Below are 26,631 nucleotides of genomic sequence, written 5' to 3'. Positions count from 1 at the left end.
CACTGTACTGCTCACTGACTGCCCTACCAATACGTACTGCTCATGGACTGCCCTACCACTACACTCTTCTCACTGAGCGCCCTATGACTAAAAAATGCTCACAGACTGCCCTGCCACTACATACTGCTCACTGACTGCCCCACATCTACAAACTGCTCACTAACTGCCCCTTCACTTCAACTGATCACTGACAGCCCCGTCACTACATACTACTCGCTGCTCACTGACTATCCCATCATTACCTACTGCTCACTGACTGCCCCTCCGCTACATACTACTCACTGACTGCCTTACCCATATATACTGCTCACTGACTGCTCCTTCACTACACACTGCTCATTGTGCTCACTGACTGTCCCATCACTACGTACTGCTCACTGACTGCTCCTCCACTACATACTGACTGCCTTACCCATATATACTGCTCACTGACAGCCCCATCACTACAGTCAGGTCCATAAATATTGGGACATCAACACAATTCTAATCTTTTTGGCTCTATACACCACCACAATGGATTTGAAATGAAACAAACAAGATGTGCTTTAACTGCAGACTTTCAGCTTTAATTTGAGGGTATTTACATCCAAATCAGGTGAACGGTGTAGGAATTACAACAGTTTGTATATGTGCCTTCCACTTTTTAAGGGACTAAAAGTAATGGGACAGATTAACAATCATCCATGAAACTTTCACTTTTTAATACTTGGTTGCAAATCCTTTGCAGTCAATTACAGCCTGAAGTCTGGAATGCATAGACATCACCAGACGCTGGGTTTCATCCCTGGTGATGCTCTGCCAGGCCTCTACTGCAACTGTCTTCAGTTCCTGCTTGTTCTTGGGACATTTTGCCTTCAGTTTTGTCTTCAGCAAGTGAAATGCATGCTCAATTGGATTCAGGTCAGGTGATTGACTTGGCCATTGCATAACATTCCACTTCTTTCCCTTAAAAAACTGGTTATTTTCGCAGTATGCTTCGGGTCATTGTCCATCTGCACTGTGAAGCGCCGTACAATGAGTTCTGAGGCATTTTGCTGAATATGAGCAGATAATATTGCCCTAAACACTTCAGAATTCATCCTGCTGCTTTTGTCAGCAGTCACATCATCAATAAATACAAGAGAACCAGTTCCATTGGCAGTCATACATGCCCACGCCATGACACTACCACCACCATGCTTCACTGATGAGGTGGTATGCTTCGGATCATGAGCAGTTCCTTTCCTTCTCCATACTCTTCTCTTCCCATCACTCTGGTATTAATTGATCTTGGTCTCATCTGTCCATAGGATTTTGTTCCTGAACTGTGAAGGCTTTTTTAGATGTTGTTTGGCAAATTAATCTGGCCTTCCTGTTTTTGAGGCTCACCAATAATTTACATCTTGGGGTGAACCCTCTGTATTCACTCTGGTGAAGTCTTCTCTTGATTGTTGACTTTGACACACATACACCTACCTCCTGGAGAGTGTTCTTGATCTGGCCAACTGTTGTGAAGGGTGTTTTCTTCACCAGGGAAAGAATTCTTCGGTCATCCACCACAGTTGTTTTCCGTGGTCTTCCGGGTCTTTTGGTGTTGCTGAGCTCACCGCTGCGTTCTTTCTTTTTAAGGATGTTCCAAACAGTTGTTTTTGCTATCTCTCTGATGGGTTTGTTTTGTTTTTTCAACCTAATGATGGCTTGCTTCACTGATAGTGACAGCTCTTTGGATCTCATATTGAGAGTTGACAGCAAGAGATTCCAAATGCAAATAGCACACTTGAAATGAACTCTGGACCTTTTATCTGTTCCTTGTAAATGGGATAATGAGGGAATAACACACACCTGGCCATGAAACAGCTGAGCAGCCAATTGTCCCATTACTTTTGATCCGTTAAAAAGTGTGAGGCACATATACAAACTGTTGTAATTCCTACACGTTTCACCTGATTTGGATGTAAATACCCTCAAATTAAAGCTGAAAGTCTGCAGTTAAAGCACATCTTGTTTGTTTCATTTCAAATCCATTATGGTGTTGTATAGAGCCAAAAAGATTAGAATTGTGTCGATGTCCCAAAATTTATGGACCTGACTGTACATACTGCTCACTGACCACCCCTTCACTACACACTGCTCACTGACAGTCTGCTCACTGACTGCTCCTCCACTGCATACTGCTTACTGTCTGCCTTACCCATGTATACTGCTCAATGACTGCCCCTCCACTGCATACTGCTCACCGATTGCCTTACCCATTCATATTGCTCACTGACTGCCTTCCCTATTCATACTGCTCACAGACTGCCCCACCACTATGTACTGCTCACAGTCCCTCCATTACATATTGCTCACTGACTGCCCCACCACTTCATACTGCTCACTATCCTGCCACTGCTTACTGTTCATTTACTGCTCTGCCAATGCCAGTACATGGAGCTCATGGTCTGTTCTGCACTGACACTAGGTTCTGTGCATGGCCCTACTTCTTTAGTGCTACATACTGTTAACTGCATGTTGGTCACTGCCCTCCACTTTTCTATTGCTACATACCACACACTCCTCTATACTGACATTTTTTACTGTGCAATATTACTCACTGCACTTTCTGTATGTACTGCTCTGCACTGACACTACATACTACTGCTGCACATAGCATGCACTAGTACAGACAGTCACACTTAGCAGGGGTGGGGGGCCCTGTCATTTAGACTGTATGGGGCCTCATTATTTCCAATGGTAGCCCTGGTCACACTGACCACCAGTATACAGGGGGCACACTGACCGGCATTGTAGAAGGGCAGACTGACCACCAGTATACAGGGGGCACACTGAGTACAGTTGTATGGACCAACAGTATGCAGAGGGCACACTGACCATAACTGTACTGACCAACAGTATGGAGAGGGCATACTGTCACCAGTATACATGGGGCACACTGAGAAAGTTAATAATGTACACAGTCGTGACACCCACACATTATATGCTACATAATGCTGACCTCCTCACTTTATATGCTTTGTTGTATGTTTCACAATGAAGGGGCACACTGACTGCTATACTCCGGGGGGGAGTATAGCCATGCTAAGAGGTTAATTATTGGGCAATATTAGGGATTAATTATTTTGCAGTGCTGGGGTTTATTAATTGTGCCATTCTGGGTGTAAATTGTTTTCTTTTGCTGGGGGTTAAAACTAAACCCCAAACAAAATAAATCTACTGCAGCAGCTACATCTAAAAACTTGTAAGCTGATATATATTACATTTTTGTTTTTAGGTTTGGATACACTTTAAACTATTTACATATGGTATAGAGATCACGGATGGCTTGTTTTAAACCTCTTATACTGCTTGTTCAGAAGACTTAAATACTTGAGTATGCATGATCTGGTTCATGGCACAGGTTCATTAACAGTACCTTGAAAAAGTATTTATACCCCTTGAAATTGTCCACATGTTGGCATGTTACAACCAAAAACGTAAATCTATTTTATTTGATAGACCAACACAAAGAGGCACATAATTGTGAAGTGGAAGGAAAATAATAAATGGTTTTAAAAATTTGAAACAAATAAATATCTGAAAAGTATGGCATGCATTTGTATTCAGCCCCCCTGACTTAATACTTTGTAAAACCACATTTCGCTGCAATTACAGCTGCAAGTCTTCTTGGGTATGTCTCTACCAGCTTTGCACCTCTAAAGAGCAGTGGTGGCTGGTGTCTCTTTTTGGGGGGGAGGCAAACAACCCCCCCGGTGGCACATCAAACCCCCAGCCCCCCCACCCGCTTGCTGTCTTACCCCATCTAGGTGCCAGGTATCGGCCAGCGGGCATCGGTAGCGAGATCGGCCAGCAGGAATCAGGCAGCTCCTCCATCTCGGTGGCCGTGCGTCTCCTTTCCTCCTCCTAGCCATCCAATAGGATCGCCTGTCCTTTCAGCCAGCCGCCCCAGTCTCAAGTCTTTTGCAGACTCTAACAGGTTTTCTTCTAAGATTGCCCTGTATTTGGCTCCATCCATCTTCCCGTCAACTCTGATCAGCTTCCCTGTCCCTGCTGAATAAAAGCATCCCCACAACATGATGATGCCACCACCATGTTTCACGGTGGGGATGGCGTGTTCAGGGTGATGTGCAGTGTTAGTTTTCCGCCACACAGGGTTTTGCTTTTAAGCCAAAAAGTTCAGTTTTGGTCTCATCTGACCAGAGTACCTTCTTCCACATTTGCTGTGTCCCCCACATGGCTTCTCGCTAACTGCAAATGGGATTTCTTATGGCTTTTAACAATGGCTTTCTTCTTGCCTCTTTTCCGTAAAGGCCAGATTTGTGGAGTGCATGACTAATAGTTGTCCTGTGGTCAGATTCTCCCACCTGAGCTGTGAATCTCTGCAGCTCCTACAGAGTTACCAGGGGCCTCTTGGCTGCTTCTCTGATTAATGCTCTCCTTGCCCGGCCTCTCAGTTTAGGTGGACGGCCATGTCTTGGTAGGTTTGCAGTTGTGCCATACTCTTTCCATTTTCAGATGACAGATTGAACAGTGCTCCGTGAGATGTTCAAAGCTTGGGATATTTTTTTATAACCTAACCCTGCTTTAAACTTCTTCACAACTTTATCCCTGACCTGTCTGGTGTGTTCCTTGGCTTTCATGATGCTGTTCGTTCAATAAGATTCTCTAAAAAACCTCTGAGGGCTTCACAGAACAGCTGTATTTGTACTGAAATTAAATTACACACAGGTGGACTCTATTTACTAATTAAGTGACTTCTGAAGGCAATTGGTTCCACTAGATTTTAGTTACAGGTATCAGAGTAAAAAGGGCTGAATACAAATGCATGCCACACTTTTCAGATATTTGTAAAAAAAAAAATGAAAACCATTAATCATTTTCCTTCCACTTCACAATTATGTGCCACTTTGTGTTGGTCTATCACATAAGATCCCAATAAAATACATTTATGTTTTTGGTTGCAACCTGACAAAATGTGGAAAATTTCAAGGGGTATGAATACTTTTTCAAGGCACTGTAGATACTGCAGCAAGGGCATTTGGCAGTCCCCACCTAAAAATAACCTAGGAGTGGCCATCTAAGACTCCCAAGATTTACCACCCAGTACTCAACATAAAGCTGTATCCTTTATCTGTCCAAACCCATATACAATCCTCACCAATTTATTGAAATATTTCTGCTAAAGCAAAGTCTTGCTTATTACAAAGTGAAATTGACCTAGCAAGACATGGACAATTGGGAGGTAACTGTCATAATGTCCATGTCACACCCAGGACTGTAGTCACACAAATTTTCCTTCTTAGAAACTGTCCTTTTTCAGCAAATAGATTTCTTTTCACTTTCACCTTTCATATCAGAAAGAACAAAGTAAACCCAGTAATCAATATGCACATTTTAATTAGTATTTGATTTATATTTTAGGAATACATTTTCATGCAGCTTAAAAAAATGGTTTCATGAGTTTGCATGTGGTATGTAATATAGAAGGTTGAGAGCTCTAGAAAAAAATTATGAGCATTGGGGTGATACTTTTCCAAGAACTACATTACAGAGACAAGGAATAAAATATACAACCAGTTTATTTTCCATTTGAGTTGCAGCATGTCAGATGTTGCTTTACCACAGCTGTGATCAAGGGTGATATTAGCAAATGATGGAGATTTCATCTGTGAAGTGCACTACCAAGCTTCTGTAAGCATGCTGATTAGCATAAACAGAATAGTTTTTCTACATCATTAAAATAAATGTACAGTCATTAAAAAAAACACACGTATGTGAAGGGCTTTATCTGGTGAGCATGTTTCATGTACTATTTTTTTCACCCATTTTTTTTCCCCCATAAATCAGTCATTTCAAACTTGTGTGTAACACATTTGTGGTTTCAACTCATGGTTGCATCCTGAAGTCTCGCAGCGGGTACTTAAAGTGGGACATAAGGAAATGATTTTGGATGGCTGCACTTCCAATAGTTCTTTTTATTGAAGCTTCAAATGACAAGTGATTGACAGATGGAGCAGGGGACAAAGAGGTAAATGCATTTCGTGCAAATGTTGGCGCTTAGTCATTACCACGTGAAACGCGTCTACCTCTTTGTCTCCTGCTCCATCTGTCAACCACTTGTTATATAAAGCTTCAATAAAAAAGATTATTGGAAGTGCAGTCATTCGGAATCATTTCCTTATGTTACACATCATGCGAGCTGGGCTAGCACCTGACTAGTGTGCTTAACCAGAGACTCACTCACCTAGAGCGGCTTTTTTTGTTTCATTGAGTTCTTAAAGTGGGCTTCCAGGTAAACTGGTATCGAGGTGAAAGGAACTGGTGCACGGTGTTGTATTCAAAACAGTCCAACCAACTAAAAGCATCGTCTCTAAAAACACAATGATATGGGATGAATGGCAGTCCCGTAAGGATCACTGGCTGTGGTAATGAATATATGCTGGGATTGTATATTGGGGACCACCTGCTGCTGCTGTCCTCAGGGTTGTGATGGCTCTGTGTAAATCAAGAGAAGCAAGAAAAAGGGAAGGACACTCCAACTAAATGTAGTATCCCAAGGTTTAATACATAAGGCAGGATTAAGAACACTTACAAGATAAATAATGTAAATGGGCTCATCTGTGTGAATGGATCTCTGGACTGTAATCTGGGCAGCCATCATGATGTTGCCTGTAGAAGGAGCTGAATGCTCAGAGCGCTTAGCCTTGCCTAGCCTTACACTTGTCAGTGATCTCCTGTTTTTTGCTGGTGATGTTAACCCACGGGACGGTCCACACAGCTAGAGCGTGACTCCCTGACCCCTTGAGGCTCCAGGAACTGCCTTCCTCTCCCTCCCTTAACACTGTGCAGTTGGAACCATCTCACACACCAATGGCAACATCATCACAGCTGCCTGGATTACAGCCTGGAGATCCATTCACAGATGAGCCAATTTACATTATTTATCTTGTAAGTGCTCTTAATCCTGCCTTATGTATTAAACCTTGGGATACAACACTTAGATGGTGCGTCCTTTCCTCTTTCTTGCTTCCAGGTAAACTGACAACTGCACATCTGAAAAACAGTTTCAACCTCCAAAAGATTATCTTGTGAATCAAACATTCCTATGGCCACTACACATTACATGGCCAGAAATTGACCACTATTAACTGTTTCAGATTAACAAATTGCTGTGTCTTGCTGACTGAAGCAGTGTGATTATAGTAAAAGCAAAGGCCAATAAACAGGCTGAAGTTTAAGAAGGAAACTCCTAAACTAAAGCTGTAAAGGGTGGTTGCACCTGCTTGGTTGGTGGAGCTGCAGAGCTGTGTAAAAAAAATTCCCAAAATTGTCTGATGAGGATTACAAATTCTTTGGGAATAAACATTTATTTCAGCTGTGTATTTAGCTTATTGCCTGGAGGTCTGCTTTAATACTTCTCTAAATAGATTTGTTGATGGTTGTTGTTTCAGTGAGCTATGACTAAGCAACAATGAGATGTTGTGAAACGCGTCAGTGTTTGTCCTGCTTCTGTTGTCACATGAACATTGACTATTCATTACAATAAAGACTTTTATCGGAGTGCTGCTGTCCAGAATCCATTTCTTCAATGTTGTTTCAATGTAGAAGCCAATAAGGAAGGCTTTTTTATGCAGAAAATAATTTTGGACTGTAGACATAAGAAACTTGTCTAACTCAAGCTTACAGTGAACCTATGCATTACTTAAATCTGGCCTTGTGCATTGGTGATGCTTACCTTTCCTGAGGCATCATGGCAGCATGCAATGGGTTCAAAATTCCAACCACTGCACTACCAGCCTTGAGTTTGCATGTTGTACTTGTGCCTGCGTGGGTTTCCTCTGGGTACTCTGGTTTCCACCCACATGACAAAACCATGCTGGTAGGTTATTGGCTCCTGTCTAAATAGGCCCTAGTATGTATAAATGTGAGTTAGGGCCTTAGATTCTAAGCTCCTTAAGGGATGTGAATGTATAATATATGTAAAGTGCTGCATAAATCTTCCTGTTAATGTTCTCCTCCATCACAGCATCATGTTTGCCTATTGTCTGGTCAGTAAATTGTTTTTTCTTTTCTTCTTAGTAAAACGGTGAGACCAACATCTAGCGTTTGGAAACATTTCTAACCGACCTTATGATCAATGAGAAATATTGAGTATTCTAAGGGATGCTTACTTAAGATTTCTCAAAGTATGGTCACCATGGTGGTCCTATGCTCTCCCCACCCTGCATCCGATCAGCCTGGGCCTCTCCTGAATACCGAATTGTTACTTCCCCCACCCACAGGACTTTTTCCCCCTCACCCCTTCCCCTCTTCACATTTCCTACTCCTTTGTCTTCTCCCTTTTTTCTCTTTCTTCTGCCGTTGCATTTATGTTTCTGGTCGCCTTCGGACTCTTCTCCTGCCTTTAAGGACCCCGGCCCCCGTAAGTAGGGCCTATTTCTGATAGGAAAGCTGCCTTTGTGGTTTGATTCTAAAACTTTCTTTTTTTCTGTATTTTTCCACAGATACAGTAGCTCACCCCAACCTGTGCCGGGGGTGTTAAATAGATCAGCAGAAGCATTGCCCTCCACTGTTCACCAGTGCACCTACAACCTAGGTGTCACGGAACGCCCCACACTCCGCTTGAGTGCTTCCGTCATATACCGCTTCCTAAGTTCTGGAACACGAGTCCAATGGATCTGGCTATAGGAACCCCAAGAACTAGACAACACCAGTCTTGGAGTACATCAGAACTACCTTTATTTTGAGATCTCACAGACCTTTATACAGCAGGGATGACTCAAAGCTAACCTAATTAACATGACCTAATTTACTACAAAATGTACCCAGACCAGATGACAGTCTTGTGGGCACCGAGCTTCACACATTAATACAATTAACAATACAAACAACAATCTCCCCCCTCCTCAGCCTAGACCATTCGTCTATTAGCCAGGGCTGGTGGCTAATGTGATCAGCTCTCTCAATTAACATAAACACATGTTGATAACACCAGCATCTCCTCACAGGATGTGTCCCAGCAGAATGAATCAGTCTTATCAGCAGGGGGCTGCTGGAGGAATCCCCCCTCCCTCTTCAGGGACACAAATATACAGTAAGGAGTCCCCATACAATATATACATGACTGAGTCCGATTAATACAGTTCAGACTGGATTTCTCATTCACCTCAAATGCTAGGGCCCATAATCGGTGGGCAACAGGCTTGCACACAGTCCTCTCCAACAGCCTCCGCTCTGGCCATGCCCATGACATTTCTCCCCTTTCGGCAGGAGACTAACACAGGAGGAGACCCCAGACGGGTTGACTCCGAAGTTAGTCCACAGCTCCAGTCCTCTACTGCCTGTAGCCACACAGTACCCCAAACAAATCATCCCAAACAGTGCATTACTCACCCAGCCATCCTCTGCCTCTCTCAGAGAACATATCTGCCACTGGGGAGAGGCCCGGACTGGCCCTTCTCCCTGGAATCCTTTCTGCCGCTGGAGAGAAGACAGGGGGACTGGGCTCACTCCATCCTGCTGTTGGGGATCTGGGCCGACTGCCCAGCATCCCTGGGGTATACAGGTGGGGACTGAAGCCCCATCAACCGACACCAGATCAAGCTGCAGTTGTGAGGTGATGACTGCATTCTCTCCTTGGATCCTGATCTGCAGCTCGCGATAGACTGCAACCTCCTCACCTTGGGCCTCCACATTCGCTGCAGGTGTGGGGCAGAGGTCTTGGACCCTCTGTCCGGTTGCCAGCACTTCTGCTGGGGGTTTGCCAGGTGGTTCCTCCTCTAACAGAAACGTCTATTAAATCCCCAGTCTCTGGAATTGGTAAAAGTGTGGGACAGAGGTCTTGGACCCTCTGTTCAGTTACCAGATCTTCAGCTGGAGAAGTTTGTTTTAACTCCATAGATGCTGCTGGCAGAAAATCACATGTCCCTGTCATTGTTGTGGGAGAAAGGCTGACTACCTCTTCTCTCAGGAAGGCTGAAGCCACTGTTGGTGCTGGGCAGAACACAGTGAACTTTGGCCCTGATAGCAGCTCTTCTGCTGGAGGCTCATCAGGTTGTTCTTCCTCAGCAGAAAAGTCTATTAAATCCTCTACCTCTATAACTGGTGTCTGTGGATAGAGGTTCACCATCTCCTGTCCGTGGAACTCAGAAGATGCCATCAGTGCTGGGCAGAGGTTAGCAGAGCTCTGCCCTGTTGTCAGCACTTCAGTTTTGGGGATGGCAATCTCCAGATTTTCCACTGCAGATTCTCTGGCATGCTGCTGGACAGGCACATTCCTCCATCCAAGATCATCCCATGCAGAAACAGGATCATCAAGGTCAGTCAGCACTTGCTGCATCCGCCATAAGACCTCCGCCTCCATAGCTGTGGGGGCAGGTTGGCAAAGCACACTATCGCTCTGCCACATTGCCGACTCTTCAGCCAGGATTTCAGGGTTGTCAGCTGGTATTTCCTGATAGTCCCAGGCAAAGGGAGCCCAGCCCTGGCACTGAGCAATGTCTAGCAGCCGTCTGTAGGCGATCTCTAGCTCCCATTCCTGAACGGCCAGAAACTCCAAATCTTCCTGTGCCCAGTGCACTTCCGAAATGTTCAGTAGCCCTTCTCTGAAATCCATGATTTCGTCCACCCGCCGCTCCAAATCACTCCCAAAGTTAGGGTCCCCTGTCAGCTTCACAAACAACAGTCCCAAGCCGCCGTAGCTTAAGCCTTCCGTTGGGCTGTCATCCGCTATCCAGGGACATGCTTGGGATACATGCCACCGGAGGGCTCTGTAGCTCTCATCCAGCTTCATCTCTGCCCAGACCAGCCTGCTTAATTCAGCTGTCTGCTTCTTGTGTGGTTTTTCTCCCAAAAACCGCACCCGCAGTCCGTACTGCGACCAGTACCTTTCCTCGATGGAGGGGAGAACTTTTCCCTGGTGTCGCTGCTCACGGGCTAGCGCTTCCTTCCAGAGTTTGCAGCGAATAGAATCACACCATCCCAGCAGGACCTGCTCCGATACTGGTCCTCTGTGCTGTATCTGCATCTCTCGCAACCTCCTTCTGAATTCCTCATCCATGGCGGCTGGTATCTGTACCTCTCCTCTTCTGCTATCTGGGCCTTGGATCCAGATGGAAGTTTGGATGTCCCAGACTTCAGGAAGCTTTCCCGCTGCTTGCCACCAATGTCACGGAACGCCCCACACTCCGCTTGAGTGCTTCCGTCATATACCGCTTCCTAAGTTCTGGAACACGAGTCCAATGGATCTGGCTATAGGAACCCCAAGAACTAGACAACACCAGTCTTGGAGTACATCAGAACTACCTTTATTTTGAGATCTCACAGACCTTTATACAGCAGGGATGACTCAAAGCTAACCTAATTAACATGACCTAATTTACTACAAAATGTACCCAGACCAGATGACAGTCTTGTGGGCACCGAGCTTCACACATTAATACAATTAACAATACAAACAACAATCTCCCCCCTCCTCAGCCTAGACCATTCGTCTATTAGCCAGGGCTGGTGGCTAATGTGATCAGCTCTCTCAATTAACATAAACACATGTTGATAACACCAGCATCTCCTCACAGGATGTGTCCCAGCAGAATGAATCAGTCTTATCAGCAGGGGGCTGCTGGAGGAATCCCCCCTCCCTCTTCAGGGACACAAATATACAGTAAGGAGTCCCCATACAATATATACATGACTGAGTCCGATTAATACAGTTCAGACTGGATTTCTCATTCACCTCAAATGCTAGGACCAATAATCGGTGGGCAACAGGCTTGCACACAGTCCTCTCCAACAGCCTCCGCTCTGGCCATGCCCGTGACACTAGGCCTCTGTTGGATGGCCCTTAGGCCTGGTGACCTGTATGGACCTTTGGTTTATCCCACTAGGTCACTCAGTGGATAGTTTATACTAAAGTCCTTTGATCTGGCTTTTCCAGCCCGTACCTTTTTGTTATGGTTCCTATGATGTACCCCTGTGTGGGTGATTGTTAAATTGATATACCTTCTTTTCTCTACAATAAAAATGATTGTACCAGAAGTGATACAGGGTGAGAAGTGAGTGCGAGGTTCTAAAACGCTGGGATTGTCTTTGGAGCATATTAGAGCAACCCTAACCTAAATCTAATATATGATTTCTTGACTTAATTTCAGACTGCCTTCTCTAAGTTCCTTTACATATTTGCATCATGGGATTAAGGAAGATATCATGTATAATACACTGCTCAAAAAATTAAAGGAACACTTTGAAAACACCATCAGATCTCAATTTGGAAAAAATATATATGCTGGATATCTATACAGATATGGACTGGGTAATGTGTTAGGAACGAAAGGATGCCACATCGTTTGATGGAAATGAAAATGATCAACCTACAGATGGCTGAATTCAAAGACACCCCAGAAATCATAATGGAAAAATGATGCAGCAGGCTAGTCCATTTTGCCGAAATTTCATTGCAGCAACTCAAAATAGTACTCAGTAGGTTGTATGGCCCCCACATGCTTGTATGCATGCCTGACAATGTCAGGACATGCTCCTAATGAGACGACAGATGGTGTCCTGGGTTATTTCCTCCTAGATCTGGACCAGGGCATCACTAAGCTCCTGAACAGACTGAAACATAATGTCCTAGAGGTGTTCTATTGGATTTAGGTCAGGCGAGCATGGGGGCCATTCAATGGTATCAATTCCTTCATCCTTCAGGAACTGGCTGCATACTCTCGCCACATGAGGCCGGGCATTGCCGTGCACCAGGAGGAAACCAGGACCCACTGCACCAGCGTAGGGTCTGACAATGGGTCCAAAGATTTCATCCCGATACCTAAGCAGTCAGGGTACCATTGCCTAGCCTGTAGAGGTCTGTGTATCCCTCCGTAGATATGCCTTCCCAGACCATCACTAAGCCACCACCTAACCGGTCATGCTGAATGACGTTACAGGCAGCATAACGTTCTCCATGGCTTCTCCAGACCCTTTCACATAATCCTGCTGTAATCTGTGAAAAGCACAGGGCGCCAGTGGCAGACCTGCTAAATTCTGGTGCTCAATGGCGAATGCCAATTGAGCTCCATGGTGCTGGGCAGTAAGCACAGGGCCTATTAGAGGATGTCGGGCCCTCAGGCCACCCTCATGAAGTTTGTTTCTGATTGTTTGGTCAAAGACAATTACACTAGTGGCCTGCTGGAGGTCATTTTGTAGGGCTCTGGCAGTGCTCATCCTGTTCCTCCTTGCACAAAGGAGCACATACTGGTCCGGCTGATGGGTTAAGGACCTTCTATGGCCCTGTCCAGCTCTCCTAGAGTAACTGCCTGTGTCCTGGAATCTCCTCCATGCTCCACCTCCTATGCATTAAGGTGAAAAACTTCTGGCAGTCACCGGCCCCTCAGCCCCCCCATTTTACTTACCTGAGCCCTGGAATTCACTCAGCGGTGAAGAGCTGTCCCTCTCTCCACGAGGTCCCGGCTCTTGATTGGATAGATTGATAGCAGCACAGCCATTGGCTCCCGCTGCTGTCAAATCCAATGACGCAGGGGCCAGGTGTCTATGGATGCAAATGCTGGACTCGGGAGAGTGCCCGCAAGGTAACCCCCCGGGAGAGCGCTTCTCCTAGGGGGTTATCTGATGTGGGGAGGAGCCGCGAGAGCAGCCGGGGGACCCCAGAAAGTCGAGGATCAGGGCCATTCTGTGTAAAGGGAGCTGCACAGTGGAGGTAAGTATGACATGTTTGTTATTTAAAAAAAACAAAACTTTAAAATCACTTTAATTTCATTAATGCCAAAGCAGCTGAAACTGATTGACAACCCCCTCTGCTACTTATCTGACCAGATCAATATCCCAGGAGTTTAATTGACTTGATGCTATACTCTGATTAAAAAGTGTTCCTTTAATGTTTTGAGCAGTGTCCATCTGTAATATGAAAGGAGGATACTATAAACTAGTAGGCAAATTGGAGAAAGCTCCACATATTGATATCAAGATGGAAACAACTAACTGGATAAGTCTAATAAGATTATTTGGAAACTGAACTTGCGTGATTGTGGATATTTCTTCTAAAACTGCATATGATAGGACAAAGGTGGATTTACTAAAACTGGGGAATGCAACATCTGGTGCAGCTGTGCAAGGTAGATAATCAGCTTCTAACTTCAGCTTGTTCAATTAAGCTTTTGACAAAAAATAGAAGCGGATTGGTTTCTATGCAGAGCTGTCTGCTTTCTGAGGTTTGCCCCTGGAACATCTCCCTATGCCATAACATTGCTCTCAAAAATTGATTAGTTGAAAAATATATTCCTGTTATGATCTGGTATCATAAGAACAAAATTATGTATTTTACGAATAACAACGAACCGAAACTAAACCAAATTTTCCATTGTGCACAAGTCTATTAGGAACCCCTCCTCCAAGGGTATTGCTGGGAAAAACACTTAACGTGTAACTCCACTTTTGTTGAGAAAAAAAAACATTTCCCTCTGGGTAATCTATGTACATTGCACGATTTATAACAACCTTTATTGCAAATTCCTACCTTATGTCATTCCGAAGAAATCACTGTGTGTTCCTCTGTGCCTCTGGGATGAGTGAGTCTAATGGGAGTGGTTTCATAATTATCAGTCAGCACTTATGAGAAAAGCTGCTGGGTCTGCATCCCTTTAGATGTTTTTCTATTGGGAGTATCTCACCATAAATTTAATTTTTGTTGCAGGGGATGCCTGAAATCTGACTTGTATCTTAGGCAGACTTCTGGAAAAATTGGTGAGCCCATCATACAAGCAGGAAATTATGTTTCTGGGGGGTGGTCAGTACACATTCTGTGTACAGAACAACTCCGGGTAGCCATATTGCATTGCATTTTGAGAAAATTACAGTGGCTGCAGATTGAAAAGGAAAGGTTCTTTTTAATAACGTTCAATTACAATATGACTTGTGTGGCAACTGTATACGCTATATTATTTTTTCCTTATTTGCTTTTTTTTCCCGAAAGTGGAGTTACCCTTTAAGAGAGGCAAATACCCTTTGAAGTTAGGCCAATCAATATACAGGACAAGATGCAATAGAGAATGAAATGGAAAAGACTTCACAGTCTAAAAGCTCTTCAGACAACCTAGGCTAGTCCCTTTTGGTGTAGCGAATATAGGCAGCCCCAAACCTAGGCATGTGCTCACTGCATAGTACTAAGATTTGGACTAATATCTCTAGACTTTGACTCCTCATGTACTAAATCCTCAAAAAAGAATAAGCTATAATCCTGTTCATCCTCACCTAACAGTGCTGAAGCAGATACAGTCTCAGGGAATTCAGAGACAGACACTGGAGAAGAGGGCATGAAAGCATGTTTGAGGCTCCTGCATTCAGAATGATCTATTATGGCCACAATTTTGCTCATAAGCTCAGGCATAATGTCTGAGAATTCTTCCTTAGAGGAAGGGTTAACCCCTGAAAGGGGTTAAGGAAGACTCCGAAGAGTGCTGCAATTTAGGCAGGGGACTGCTATCTAAGGTATAAGTGTCAGGTCCTACAGAAAAGGCACTGCAAGAACAACTGTGTCGCAGCCAGATCCCAGTTGACAAACCCCTTAGGAGAGAACCGAATGGTATGCACCAACACAGGCTCCCTCTAGAATATGGGCAAAGCCCTATTCAGCACAACTGGGGTCCAGCAAGGGTGCTGCAGCAATCCCTCCACACCCCAAGGCAGATCAGGGGATAAAGGAGCAGGATCCAGTAGACATGCAACTCCCAACAGTTCTTGAACCTCTGGCAGACATACAGTCTAGGCGTTCTCCAGAGACAGAGTGCACCGTGGCCCTGGGCCTGTAAAGCACTCTGCGAGTGAGAAAACACAATGCACCATAGGTATCTAGACGAGGGCCTTATGCAGCATCAAGTACCAACAGGCGCATTACAAGCTGGCCCTGCTTCCTCTTCTCAGTGGGTACAGCTTTCGTGGCAATGCCAAGCATCAGTCAAAAATTGCAAATGAGCCCCTCCTGTTTCTGCAGTCACTGAAGAAACTTGCTAGATGAAAAATGAATCCTGATAAAAAAAATTAAAAAAAAGTAGAGATGATATCTGTTATCCTATCTGGACACTAGCAAGAAAACCGAGGCATAGTGGGAGGTGGAGAGGTTATACTAGGCTCTTCTTACAGTTGTTTTGCTAGTGTCCAGTCTTGTGAAGGTAGTAGGATAACCCAATGGACTTGTGCCTGTATGGGATAACCCAATGGACCTGTAATACACCGTTAAGAAAATACATTTTCACACAAAGTTGTCACATGTAACACCTAAAATATGTTGACAATCTAGTGCTTATTATATGAAAGGCTAAGGTTACATGGTAAGCAGCAAAAGTTTGATTGTATAAGCTCACATACCACCCCACAAAACATTGTATAATTCTACACAATCTTACACTTGCAGGTTGCAATCTGCCTAAATTTAGCACAAAATTTCCCATTTTCACTTTTTATTATTATGTATATTGTATATAAACTAAATGCTTTCAAATACATTTCATGCTGATATGTATTTTTTGAAGAGCCTGCCCCCATCCTGACTTTATAAAGAAGGCTGTGCTATAATGCCAATTAAAAGTCACTGTGGTCAGATCAGGTCAGATATAACTATGATACAAGATCATGGGGATAAGCTTGCCAAATGCCACTGAAAACATTCAACAGTGGTTTCAATTGTAACAATCTAATGCAGTGCACTTATGGGCTTATTCAGCACAGCAATGCAAAGGCAAGGTACAATAACCACCATCAACCAATCAGATTTTAGTTTTCACGAGATCAGTAAAAAATAAAATCTAACGGGTTTTGGGATTAAAGCAGTTGAGTGTTGGACTTCAATTTGGTAGAGACTGCAAAAGGGTCAGTGGTACTTATAGTATGGCAACTTTATCTTGTCCAGTGGAGCCCAGGGAAAGCCAGCTTTCAGGGAGCAACTTTTTAAAAACATTTTTTACAAAGAATGAAAATCCAGCATTAACCATCTGTCCAGACTTCTCTTGCACAAATAAAATATAAGCCCTGATAAAGGGGATCATAAGGTGCATAACACCCAAAACGCACTGACTATGAACTCTTGATAGACAGTTTATTAGTGGCAAATAAAGATTATTTATTAAATATAAATTATAAAACACCTCATAGTTGTCACAAAATTCTTGGCAAGTTGCCTCATTCTCAACTGCATCTGTCAAATCTGCAAAACGGAACAGAACTCTATATCTAGGTAGCAATTTGTTTTATTTTTATATTACAGTATTATATTTTTTTATAGTTTCACTTTTAGCCAGAGTCATACAAGTTAAAAATACCTAAAACTGTGCAACTGAATAAAAATTTTCATTTCTTATATATTTACATATATAATATTTATAAAATCTTATTCAGGTGATAGATGAGACCTGTAGTATAGACATAAAGCAAACATTAATATGTATGCGCAGCCCAGTTACATCCAGGATACAAAGATGGAATTCATAGTAAACTCATTGCCTGGGCATATATTTAGACTTTTCTCCATGCAGAAAAAGGCACAGTCACAAAAATATCACTTAGCTCTATATGTTAATAGCAAATTCTTCTAAAAATCCTTTTATTTTCTGCAGTAAAACATGTAAACAGCTATACAGGTATGGCCTACCTGTAGACATCTTAGGATGCAGAACATCATTAATGCCAGTAAATACAAGTTTACAAGTTGGTTCATATAAAGAGCTTCTGAAGACATTCACTGATAAATATGTAAAATAATCATTTCAGAAATTGACCAGTAATAAAAAAATATTGGAAATAAAAGTAGTAGCATTGTGGTTATGACATGCAATTTTCCCAAAAGATGAATAACTGACAACTGCTATTGATAAAATTGGTGGCTGGTAATGTCAAATTAAAAAAGAACAGTGGAATAATGTGCATAGCAATTTCAAAAAAAGTCACACACCTCCATTTCTGTAGAATATTTGTTAGTTATTAGTATCTCTGGTTGTGCTCCTTTTTATTGAAAGCCTAATGGTGAAGGGGTATGAAATTCACCCATGTCATTCCAGTTAGGTAATGTCTTATCACTTCTGTCGGCCCATAGCATATCTCCCTCAAATCTCTACTTTTCCTGATCAGTATTCTCTCATAAAGCCGGCCACAGACAATTCAGATCTCGGCTGGTTCAGCAGGGACTGGTCGAAAATTTGAACAATGTAAGGGCAGGCTGATTGTACCCAAGTCGATCCATCGATTGACTTGGGTACAACAGCACGTTGGATTTTCCATGCGATTTTTGCCAGCGGCTATAGCTGCTAGCAATTATCACTGTGTGTTATCCCGGCAGGGACAGCTCCCCATTCCCCCCACCGGGACAACACAAAAGCTCCAAGGGAGGAATTTCCCCATCAACATTGACACCATCTATGGCCGGCTTTAGAGAGCAATGCTAAAGAGTGAAACTGCTTCTAATGAATATTGATCACTAGTTATATCTGAATGGGTTAACCTGGGAAATTGGGGAAAAAAGTAAACTGCAGACAAAGCACAAAAGCAGTTATAAATAGTTGATTATCTGTGGGGGGTTTTTTATGAGCTTTTAAAAAATATTTCATCATAAAATTCTGTGCCTTTAAAAGGAAAATGGAGCATGCCTCTAAAAATATTTGGTCCTATCTTTAGTGGCCAACTAGTTCAATAGTGATCAGTCCCCCATCCATACACAAATCCTACTTGGTTTATATTCAGCACTGTCTCCCAAATTAACCTCTTATTTATCCAAGCAGGGCAACATAAAGGGTTCCTATAACTTCTAACTAGACGCAATATACTCACCTTTCCTTTACTCCCCCAGCCCCAGGGGAAAAAAACCATACCTGACATTTCCCGGCATGGGGCAGTATGGAATTCACTTCCCCTCTCTTAGATGACAGTCTTGGTGCCTCATCATTGTCCAAACATTGTCCCTACGGCCTCCTTCACATGGCTGGCCAACTGTGTCCAGGCTTGGACATCCACAGGTAAACGCACGATGTGCAGCTACATGCAAATAGCAGCGGCCGCTGTCAGCCTGTCATTAGTTTATATAGGCCTACCTGCCACTGGTATCCACAGAATGCAGATTATGAGCCATGTGAAGGATGCTTTACTGTGTAAGTTCTAACAAGTTAATTTAGGGCTTACACAGGGATTTTTACCCTCAGTCCCAGCAGCCAGATTGAGTGGCAAGGACGTGAGAAAAAATAATAAATGCAGTGAGTGCAGGGTTAAAGCAGATTAAACTCCACTGCCCACACAAAGGGTTTTTGGCATAATGTGCAAGTATGCACAGTATGTTTGCACATTATCACAGACTTACCTGCCAGAGGGAACCCCTCCAGTCCTTCGTCACTCTGTTGCTGCCACTGACATCTTTCTTCGTTTTCTTTAGGGTCAGACATCACTAGCCTTCATTGTCCATCTTGACCCGGGATGAAGCAACTCCTTACAGTTTATTTGCAATTTTTGCCCTAATTGGAATTCTCTGTTAGGACTCATTCACATTATTTACGGTGATCTGCATTTTTTTCCCACACTGCATAAATGAAGATCATTGGTATTGTTTTTTGTGCCCTGTTCACACCAAAATGCTGGTGTGATGTGGCACAGTGTGGAAAATGCACTGGACTGCCCTGGATGGCACGCATGTAACCACACGGTAATGTAATGCACCATATCAGGGGTCAGCAACCTTTTTTCACTTAAGGGCTGGATTCAATGCATGGAGGGCCACATTCACCTGCTAATAACAAAGATAATAATCTGGACCCCTTTACATTACACAGCCCCCCTGCACATCACACAGCCCCCTACCCAGCCCCCCTGCCTATTACACAGCCCCCTCCTCCACACACACACCCTGCATATTACACAGCTCCCCAGCTCTGCCCTTTCCTACCTTGCCCCATGCAGAGAGAGAGCTGTATGATAACATGGGAGAGACACACAGCAGCGCTGATAAGACAGCGGGAGCTTCCAGAGTTAAATTTTCATATTAACAAGCTGATGATTGGTTGTTAGGACCACCTAGTAACCAATCCCCTGTAAAGTTAACTCCGGAAGCTCCCGCTGTCTTATCAGCACTGCTGTGTGTCTCTTCCGTGTTCTCATTCAGCTGCCTGTTCCCTGCTCCACTCTGCTCTTACTTAAAGTGTTTGTAACCCTAAAAAAAAAAAATGGATCCTGTTACTTTATAGCTGGTTAAACAGCACAGTGCTTGTGCTGTCTAACCTGACACTCTCTAAACTGTAAAATACCTGGCTGATCCTTCCTGGTTCTGCCATCTGTAAACTGACCACGGTGTACTATGGCTGCTGAGCTCTGACACCGTGGTCAGTTTATGCGCCTCCATCATTTGTTCTCTCCTCTATCCTCTCTCCCCCCTCCCTGACTGCCTGTCAGCACTATGTATTTGTGTGAGCTGTCTCCGCCCCCCATCCTGCTGCTGTTAGTAGTATATACAAGTTTACAAAATGTCACTGCCTGGCCCTCTCCTTTATCAGGCGATAATGCACAGTGTTAGTGTTTATTGCAATCGATGCCTCTATTTATTTATTTAATTTTTTTTTAGAGATCTTCAGGCCGGTCACGTAAATCCTGGCCACTCTGCTACTCGGATCTCTGGGCTAAAGTGAGAGGGACCGAGCGGCTAGCATATCGATTACGTGACCTCCTGGCTGATGTCAGAGGGAGAGCTTGGCCTTTCCCGCTTTAGCCCGAGGATCCGAGTAGCAGAACGGCTGGGAGTCATGTGACCAGCCTGAAGATCTCTAAAAAAAGGTATTTAGAGGCATTGATTGCAATAAACACTAACACTGTGCATTATCGCCTGATAGAGGAGAGGGAAAGGCGGTAAATTAATTAATAAGGTTTAATAATTGATTAATAAGGTTACAATCACTTTAAAATGTCCACGGGCCGGGTGCACGTAAATTCATCATGTGCACTGATGGGCTGGACATTTAGCGGTGGCAGGCTGGGTGCGGCCAGCAGGTTGCCGACCCCTGCACTATGTGGTATTTCAAATAAAGTAAAAAAATACAAAAAAAGTAAGCAGTGGATTACGCTGAAATGTGACTTTGCTTTGCTCCCTGCACTGACAGCCTACACTGACTCTAACCTTTTGTTTCTGAACACTGTACTTTGAATGTGTACATTTTAAATGTAGTACAGTCATTTAATCAGTTTAGCCTGCTAGTCTCAGTGTAGGTTCATGGTCATGGGCTGTCTACTTTTTGCTACTACTGACGAACATTTGAAGCAACAAGAATGGAGGTCAGTAGGACCAGCTACATCCAAAGAGATGCAAAGTAGATCAGATTCAGCCTCAGAATAGTCCCGCACAAAGTTAATGTCTGTGAAGGGAATCATTTATTTAAATCATGGTATAGCTAGTAGTAAAGTTGAACGTGTTTTCACAATCATCCAAGTGGCTTTTGTAGAACTAAGTGATAAAACACCTTCAGATTTACAGAACGAGTCCAGTTTAATGCAATCAATTTACTACTAGTCTACTACACAATTCAAATAAATAGAAATCTACAGATTTGTGTTTAAATTGTGTATCAAATGCAAATCAAGAGCAGGAACACCAAGCACATCTACACAAGCCCTCATTCCATACTTTGCCTAATGTAAGAATGATTGTTTTAAGGGGACATCTTCCATGATTTTGAGTGGATCCAGTCTGGATCATCCATAATATACGTAAATCCAGAAAAAGGATAACGTTTATGATCCCCGAGTAGGGAATGTCAAGGCCACATTATAAGAGGGTGGTTAGGAGTTAAAATCCTAAGAGGAGATTTCTATGCTGGGGTACAGCTTTTGTAACATGCCATTCAAGTGAGAGATGGAAGTAATGAAGGTAAATTATTTTCCCCATTTTCATGAAAGATCTAATAAGGCCATTATGTGTCCCTCCATTGTGTTCTTCAGTACTGATGTTACTGTAATTTAATGGTACCATACCACATTCAGCTCCAAGAAAGCTTTTACTCTAGTGTACTCTACACCCTGAACCTAGAAAACTACAGAAAATATTCTAGAGAGTAACATGTACTATGTTTCCTCAGAGCCACTATAGGTTATTTTTTTTTTATATATAAAATGTGCATCAATATATTCTCAATACCTGCAGCTGCAAGTGTTAAAACAGCTGTCAGGTTCTAAAAGCGATTGCAAATTTTGTAATACTGAAACACATATTTATTGTAAATTTCCATGTAAAAATAGATGATGTTGTTGGTCCACTTATGTTCTTATAGTAGATGTAAACCCTAACTAAATTTATTTATACTTTGCCCATAGAATTACCTCTTTTTTTTTTGTTAGAAAACATTAAAACCCATTTTTTTTATATTTTGGTGCATTTCAGCACTACTGAGCTCCTGTAGACTCGTTGGGATTGATTTACTAAAAATGTAGAGTGTAAAATCCGGTGCAGATGTGCATGGTAGCCAATAAGCTTCTAAGTTCAGATTGTTCAATTAAAGCATTTGTTACCCCAACACTTCATATTCCTGATATGTGCCTGCTGTACCATGTACTTGTATTAAAAGGTATTGTGTTCTCTTTGTATTGCTTACTTTATGTGAAATCTCTGGTGTTCCTGCTAGTCTCCTTGCTTTCCTATTAAAAACTGACCACACTAAGCAGGAGAGCAGGCCAGTTTTCAGCTGTGCTGGGAACTCAGTGTGCTCTCCCCAATGATCAGACTTGTCCTGACATGCCCCGCTACACCGCCATTCACTGGGAAGCTCAGTGTGCTGCTGCTTTTCCTCCTCCCCCCAGCTCTTATGCAGCTGAGAACAGAGGGAAGGTGATTACTTATAAAAAAAAAAAATATTTATAATGTTTTATATATCTATACTAAAATGTTTTGCCTTTCATTTTGATTTTAAACTGAATAGGTTGTTTTACAAGATGATTGTTTACAATTAAAAAAATGTAGAAGCTGATTGGTTTCTATGCAGAGCTGCACTAGATTTTGCACTTTCCACTTTTAGTAAATCAAGCCTTTTCTGTCTACATGTACTCCAGCAACTGCTGCATTCCATTTTCAGGATGGGTTTCTTGATGGCGAGAGCAATGGAACATTCCTGGAAAATGTGCACTTTAATCTTCATTGTGAGAACTTGTGACAGGGTGACAATGCAGGAGAACATTTGGGGGACATTTCCATCTTATAACAGGAAGTGCCTGAGGTAGGACCTTCGTGGCAAGATCACCAATATTTCTGTAATGAAAGCTGCAGATTAAAAAATATTGAAAACTACTTCTGAAATATCATTAACGTATAGATAACGTATTTTAGTTGAAGGGTTTACTTCTACTTTAGGAATTTTTATAACTTTATATATTTATATAAATAGCAAAAAATAAAAATCTAATTACATATTTTTGCAAGTTTTTTGATATTTTAATCTATATGTTTGCAGGTGAAAGGAATAAAGACTAATGCTGTAGTGCTCTCATGAGGGATACAGCTGGCAGTGTAACAAATTACTTTTAAAGCTAAGTGCCATTTACTAATTGACATTGTTAAATCATTATTTCTTCAGTATTGGATCCAACAAATACTACATAGAGACCACAGGGCTTATGCAGTAATTAGGTTCTCCAGGACTACAAGATCTGTGAACTGAGGGCAAGGAGGTGAGCGCAATTCATTCACTACAAAAGCATCAACATGTATCTTCCGTTTGTGGCGTTCCTCTAAATCTCAATACAAGTGATAATTTTGATGATTGGTTGGTTATGATTTTGTGTGTGAGATTTAGCATACACCCTAGGGCTAAATTACACGTCAAGTAAACCCCTAATGATTTAATGATCAATTTGTTTAGAAGTCTAGAGATTTATATAAACTTGTGATTTACTGAAATCATAAGATAGTAGATAAACTATTCCAGAGATATTTTTGGTAAATATAAAATTGTTTTAGATAGGTAGAAGCGGAAACACCATTGCATTGGTAAAGGAGATAAAGAAAGAAAGTGCCAATGTCATTGGCTTTTGGTGGAAATATCAAAGTTGACTGGCTCCAGTCAACTCAGAGCTCAATAAGGTCATTACTTCACAACCCATCTCCTAAGTATTAAACAGGATTTTTAGGTAACCAAGTCATTTTACATTAGGAAGCATCTTAGTTAGCTTTCTGGATGAATAATGTTATCAGAACCGCTGGTAACTTGTTCATCTTGGTTTTCCGTTGAAGTATCTTGATTTTCTAGGTCACTTAATTGTCCTTCTCCAAACTCTAAAATGGTTGGCAGATTTCCCTGTTTCGGACAACGCTTTTTGAGGCTAACTAGAAATGGTTGGGGCAGTGAGAAGATGTCCACGTTATTGCCAAGGTCAATCCAAGTCATGCAGGGAAACTTTTTGGAGTCCTTTAACGCTTCTGTAATTTCCCTTAGGATGGCTTTTGTCAAACGGTTTCCATTAAGGGCCAGAGTGGTTAGGTGAGGAAGGGCACTGAGGACAGGCATGAGATGTACAAACATTTCATCTGTTAATTCGGTAAAGCAGAGTTCCACATTCTCTAGTTCTTCTGAATTGTGCTGAAGATAAAATATCACCCGTTCCAGATCCTTCATAGTAAGGGGGAGTCCAGACAAATCTAAAGAGCCTTCAATAGGTTTTCCAGCCAAAATTGCTTTTAAACTGAAAAAAAAAAAAAAACTGCAATTAATAAAAAAAAATACACATTAAACTTCAGAATGTTAAATGTAAACTGTATCGTGTTTCTTCATCGATTTACTGTGTATATACAGTGCAGTGCAAAAGTATTCACCCCCTTGGCTTTTTACCTTTATTATTACATTACAGCCTTTAGTTCAATGTTTTTTTAATCTGAATTTTATGTGATAGATCAGAACACAATAGTCTAAGTTGGTAAAGTAAAATTAGAAAAATATATACATAAAACTATTTATCAGAAATAAAAAACTGATAATTGGCATGTGCGTATGTATTCACCACCTTTGTTATGAAGCCGATAAAAAGCTCCCTTCAGTAGTCACATAATTAGTGAAATGATGCCCACCTGTGTGCAATCTAAGTGTCACATGATCTGTCATTACATATACACACCTTTTTGAAAGTCCCCAGAGGCTGCAACACCTAAGCAAGAGGCACCACTAACCAAACACTGCCATGAAGACCAAGGAACTTTCCAAACAAGTAAGGGACAATGTTGTTGAGAAGTGCAAGTCAGGGTTAGGTTTTAAAAAAATATCCAAATCTTTGATAATCCCTAGGAGCACCATCAAATCTATAATAACCAAATGGAAAGAACATGGCACAACAGCAAACCTGCCAAGAGTCGGCTGCACACCAAAACTCACCAACCGGACAAGGAGGGCATTAATCAGAGAGGCAGCACAGAGACCTAAGGTAACCCTGGAGGAGCTGCAGAGTTCCACAGCATAGACTGGAGTATCTATACATAGGACAACAATAAGCCGTACGCTCCATAGAGTTGGACTTTATGGCAGATTGGCCAGAAGAAAGCCATTACTTTCAGCAAAAAAACAAAAGGGCACATTTGAGTTTGCGAAAAGGCATGTGGGAGACTCCCAAAATGTATGGAGGAAAGTGCTCTGGTCTGACGAGACTAAAATTGAACTTTTTGGACTTTAAAGAAAAGGCTAGGTCTGGCGCAAACCCAACACATCACCCAAAGAACACCATCCCCACAGTGAAACATGGTGGTGGCAGCATCATGCAGTGGGGATGCTTTTCAGCAGTTGGGACTGGGAAACTGGTCAAGTTGAGGGAAAGATGGATGGTGCTAAATACAGGGATATTCTTGAGCAAAACCTGTACCAATCTGTGTGTGATTTGAGGCTAGGATGGAGGTTCACCTTCCAGCAGGACAATGACCCAAACACACGGCTAAAGCAACACTTAAGTGGTTTAAGGGGAAACCTGTAAATGTGTTGGAATGGCATAGTCAAAGCCCAGACCTCAATCCAATAGAAAATCTGTGGTCAGACTTAAAATTTGCTGTTCACAAGCGCAAACCATCCAACTTGAAGGAGCTGGAGCAGTTTTGCAAGGAGGAATGGGCAAAAATCCCAGTGGTAAGATGTGGCAAGCTCATAGAGACTTATCCAAAGCGACTTGGAGCTGTGATAGCCGCAAAAGGTGGCTCTATAAAGTATTGACTTCAGGGGGGTGATTAATTATGCACACTGACTTTTTCTGTTATTTTGTCCTATTTGTTGTTTGCTTCACAATAAAAAAAAAAAAACTTCTGTAAATTAAATGATGCAAATCCTCAATCAATCCATGTTAATTCCAGGTTGTGAGGCAACAAAACACGAAAAATGCCAAGGGGGGTGAATACTTTTGCAAGGCACTGTATGTTGTGTGTGCTGGAAACATATGTCAAAACCTTTAACATGGAACTAAACCTACTATTTAAAATGTTAAAGGGGGCATCTAGGAATGTAAATTGTGTGTAAGCAGTAACCTGAAAATGTTTTCTTTTGACCTAAATTCCTCTGGAAAATAGCAGTGAAGTTTCTAGAATTTAAGGATGCCTACGCATAGCTGTATATCTGCATTGTCGTCTCTTACTGCTAAGCTTAACATATCTGAAGTAAGATTTGATGATTTCAC

At 42.4% G+C, this 26,631-nt stretch overlaps 1 protein-coding gene across 2 annotated transcripts in view; it reads right to left on the bottom strand.

Moving 5' to 3' along the window:
- Positions 1-17,060: 17,060 nt before the first annotated feature.
- The window catches only part of LRRC75A (leucine rich repeat containing 75A), a 622,026-nt gene continuing 612,455 nt past the window's right edge, over positions 17,061-26,631 (bottom strand). For both annotated transcript variants that reach the window (XM_073616759.1, XM_073616758.1), the window contains one exon: positions 17,061-24,669. In XM_073616759.1, coding sequence (XP_073472860.1) covers positions 24,153-24,669 — 517 coding nt within the window. In that variant the 3' untranslated portion in view covers positions 17,061-24,152. The remainder of the gene's footprint in view (positions 24,670-26,631) is intronic.

This window comes from Aquarana catesbeiana, linkage group LG02 (assembly GCF_042186555.1).
Source record: "Aquarana catesbeiana isolate 2022-GZ linkage group LG02, ASM4218655v1, whole genome shotgun sequence".
In the NCBI taxonomy this organism is placed as follows: domain Eukaryota; kingdom Metazoa; phylum Chordata; class Amphibia; order Anura; family Ranidae; genus Aquarana; species Aquarana catesbeiana.
This window is presented reverse-complemented; position numbering and strand designations above follow the sequence as displayed.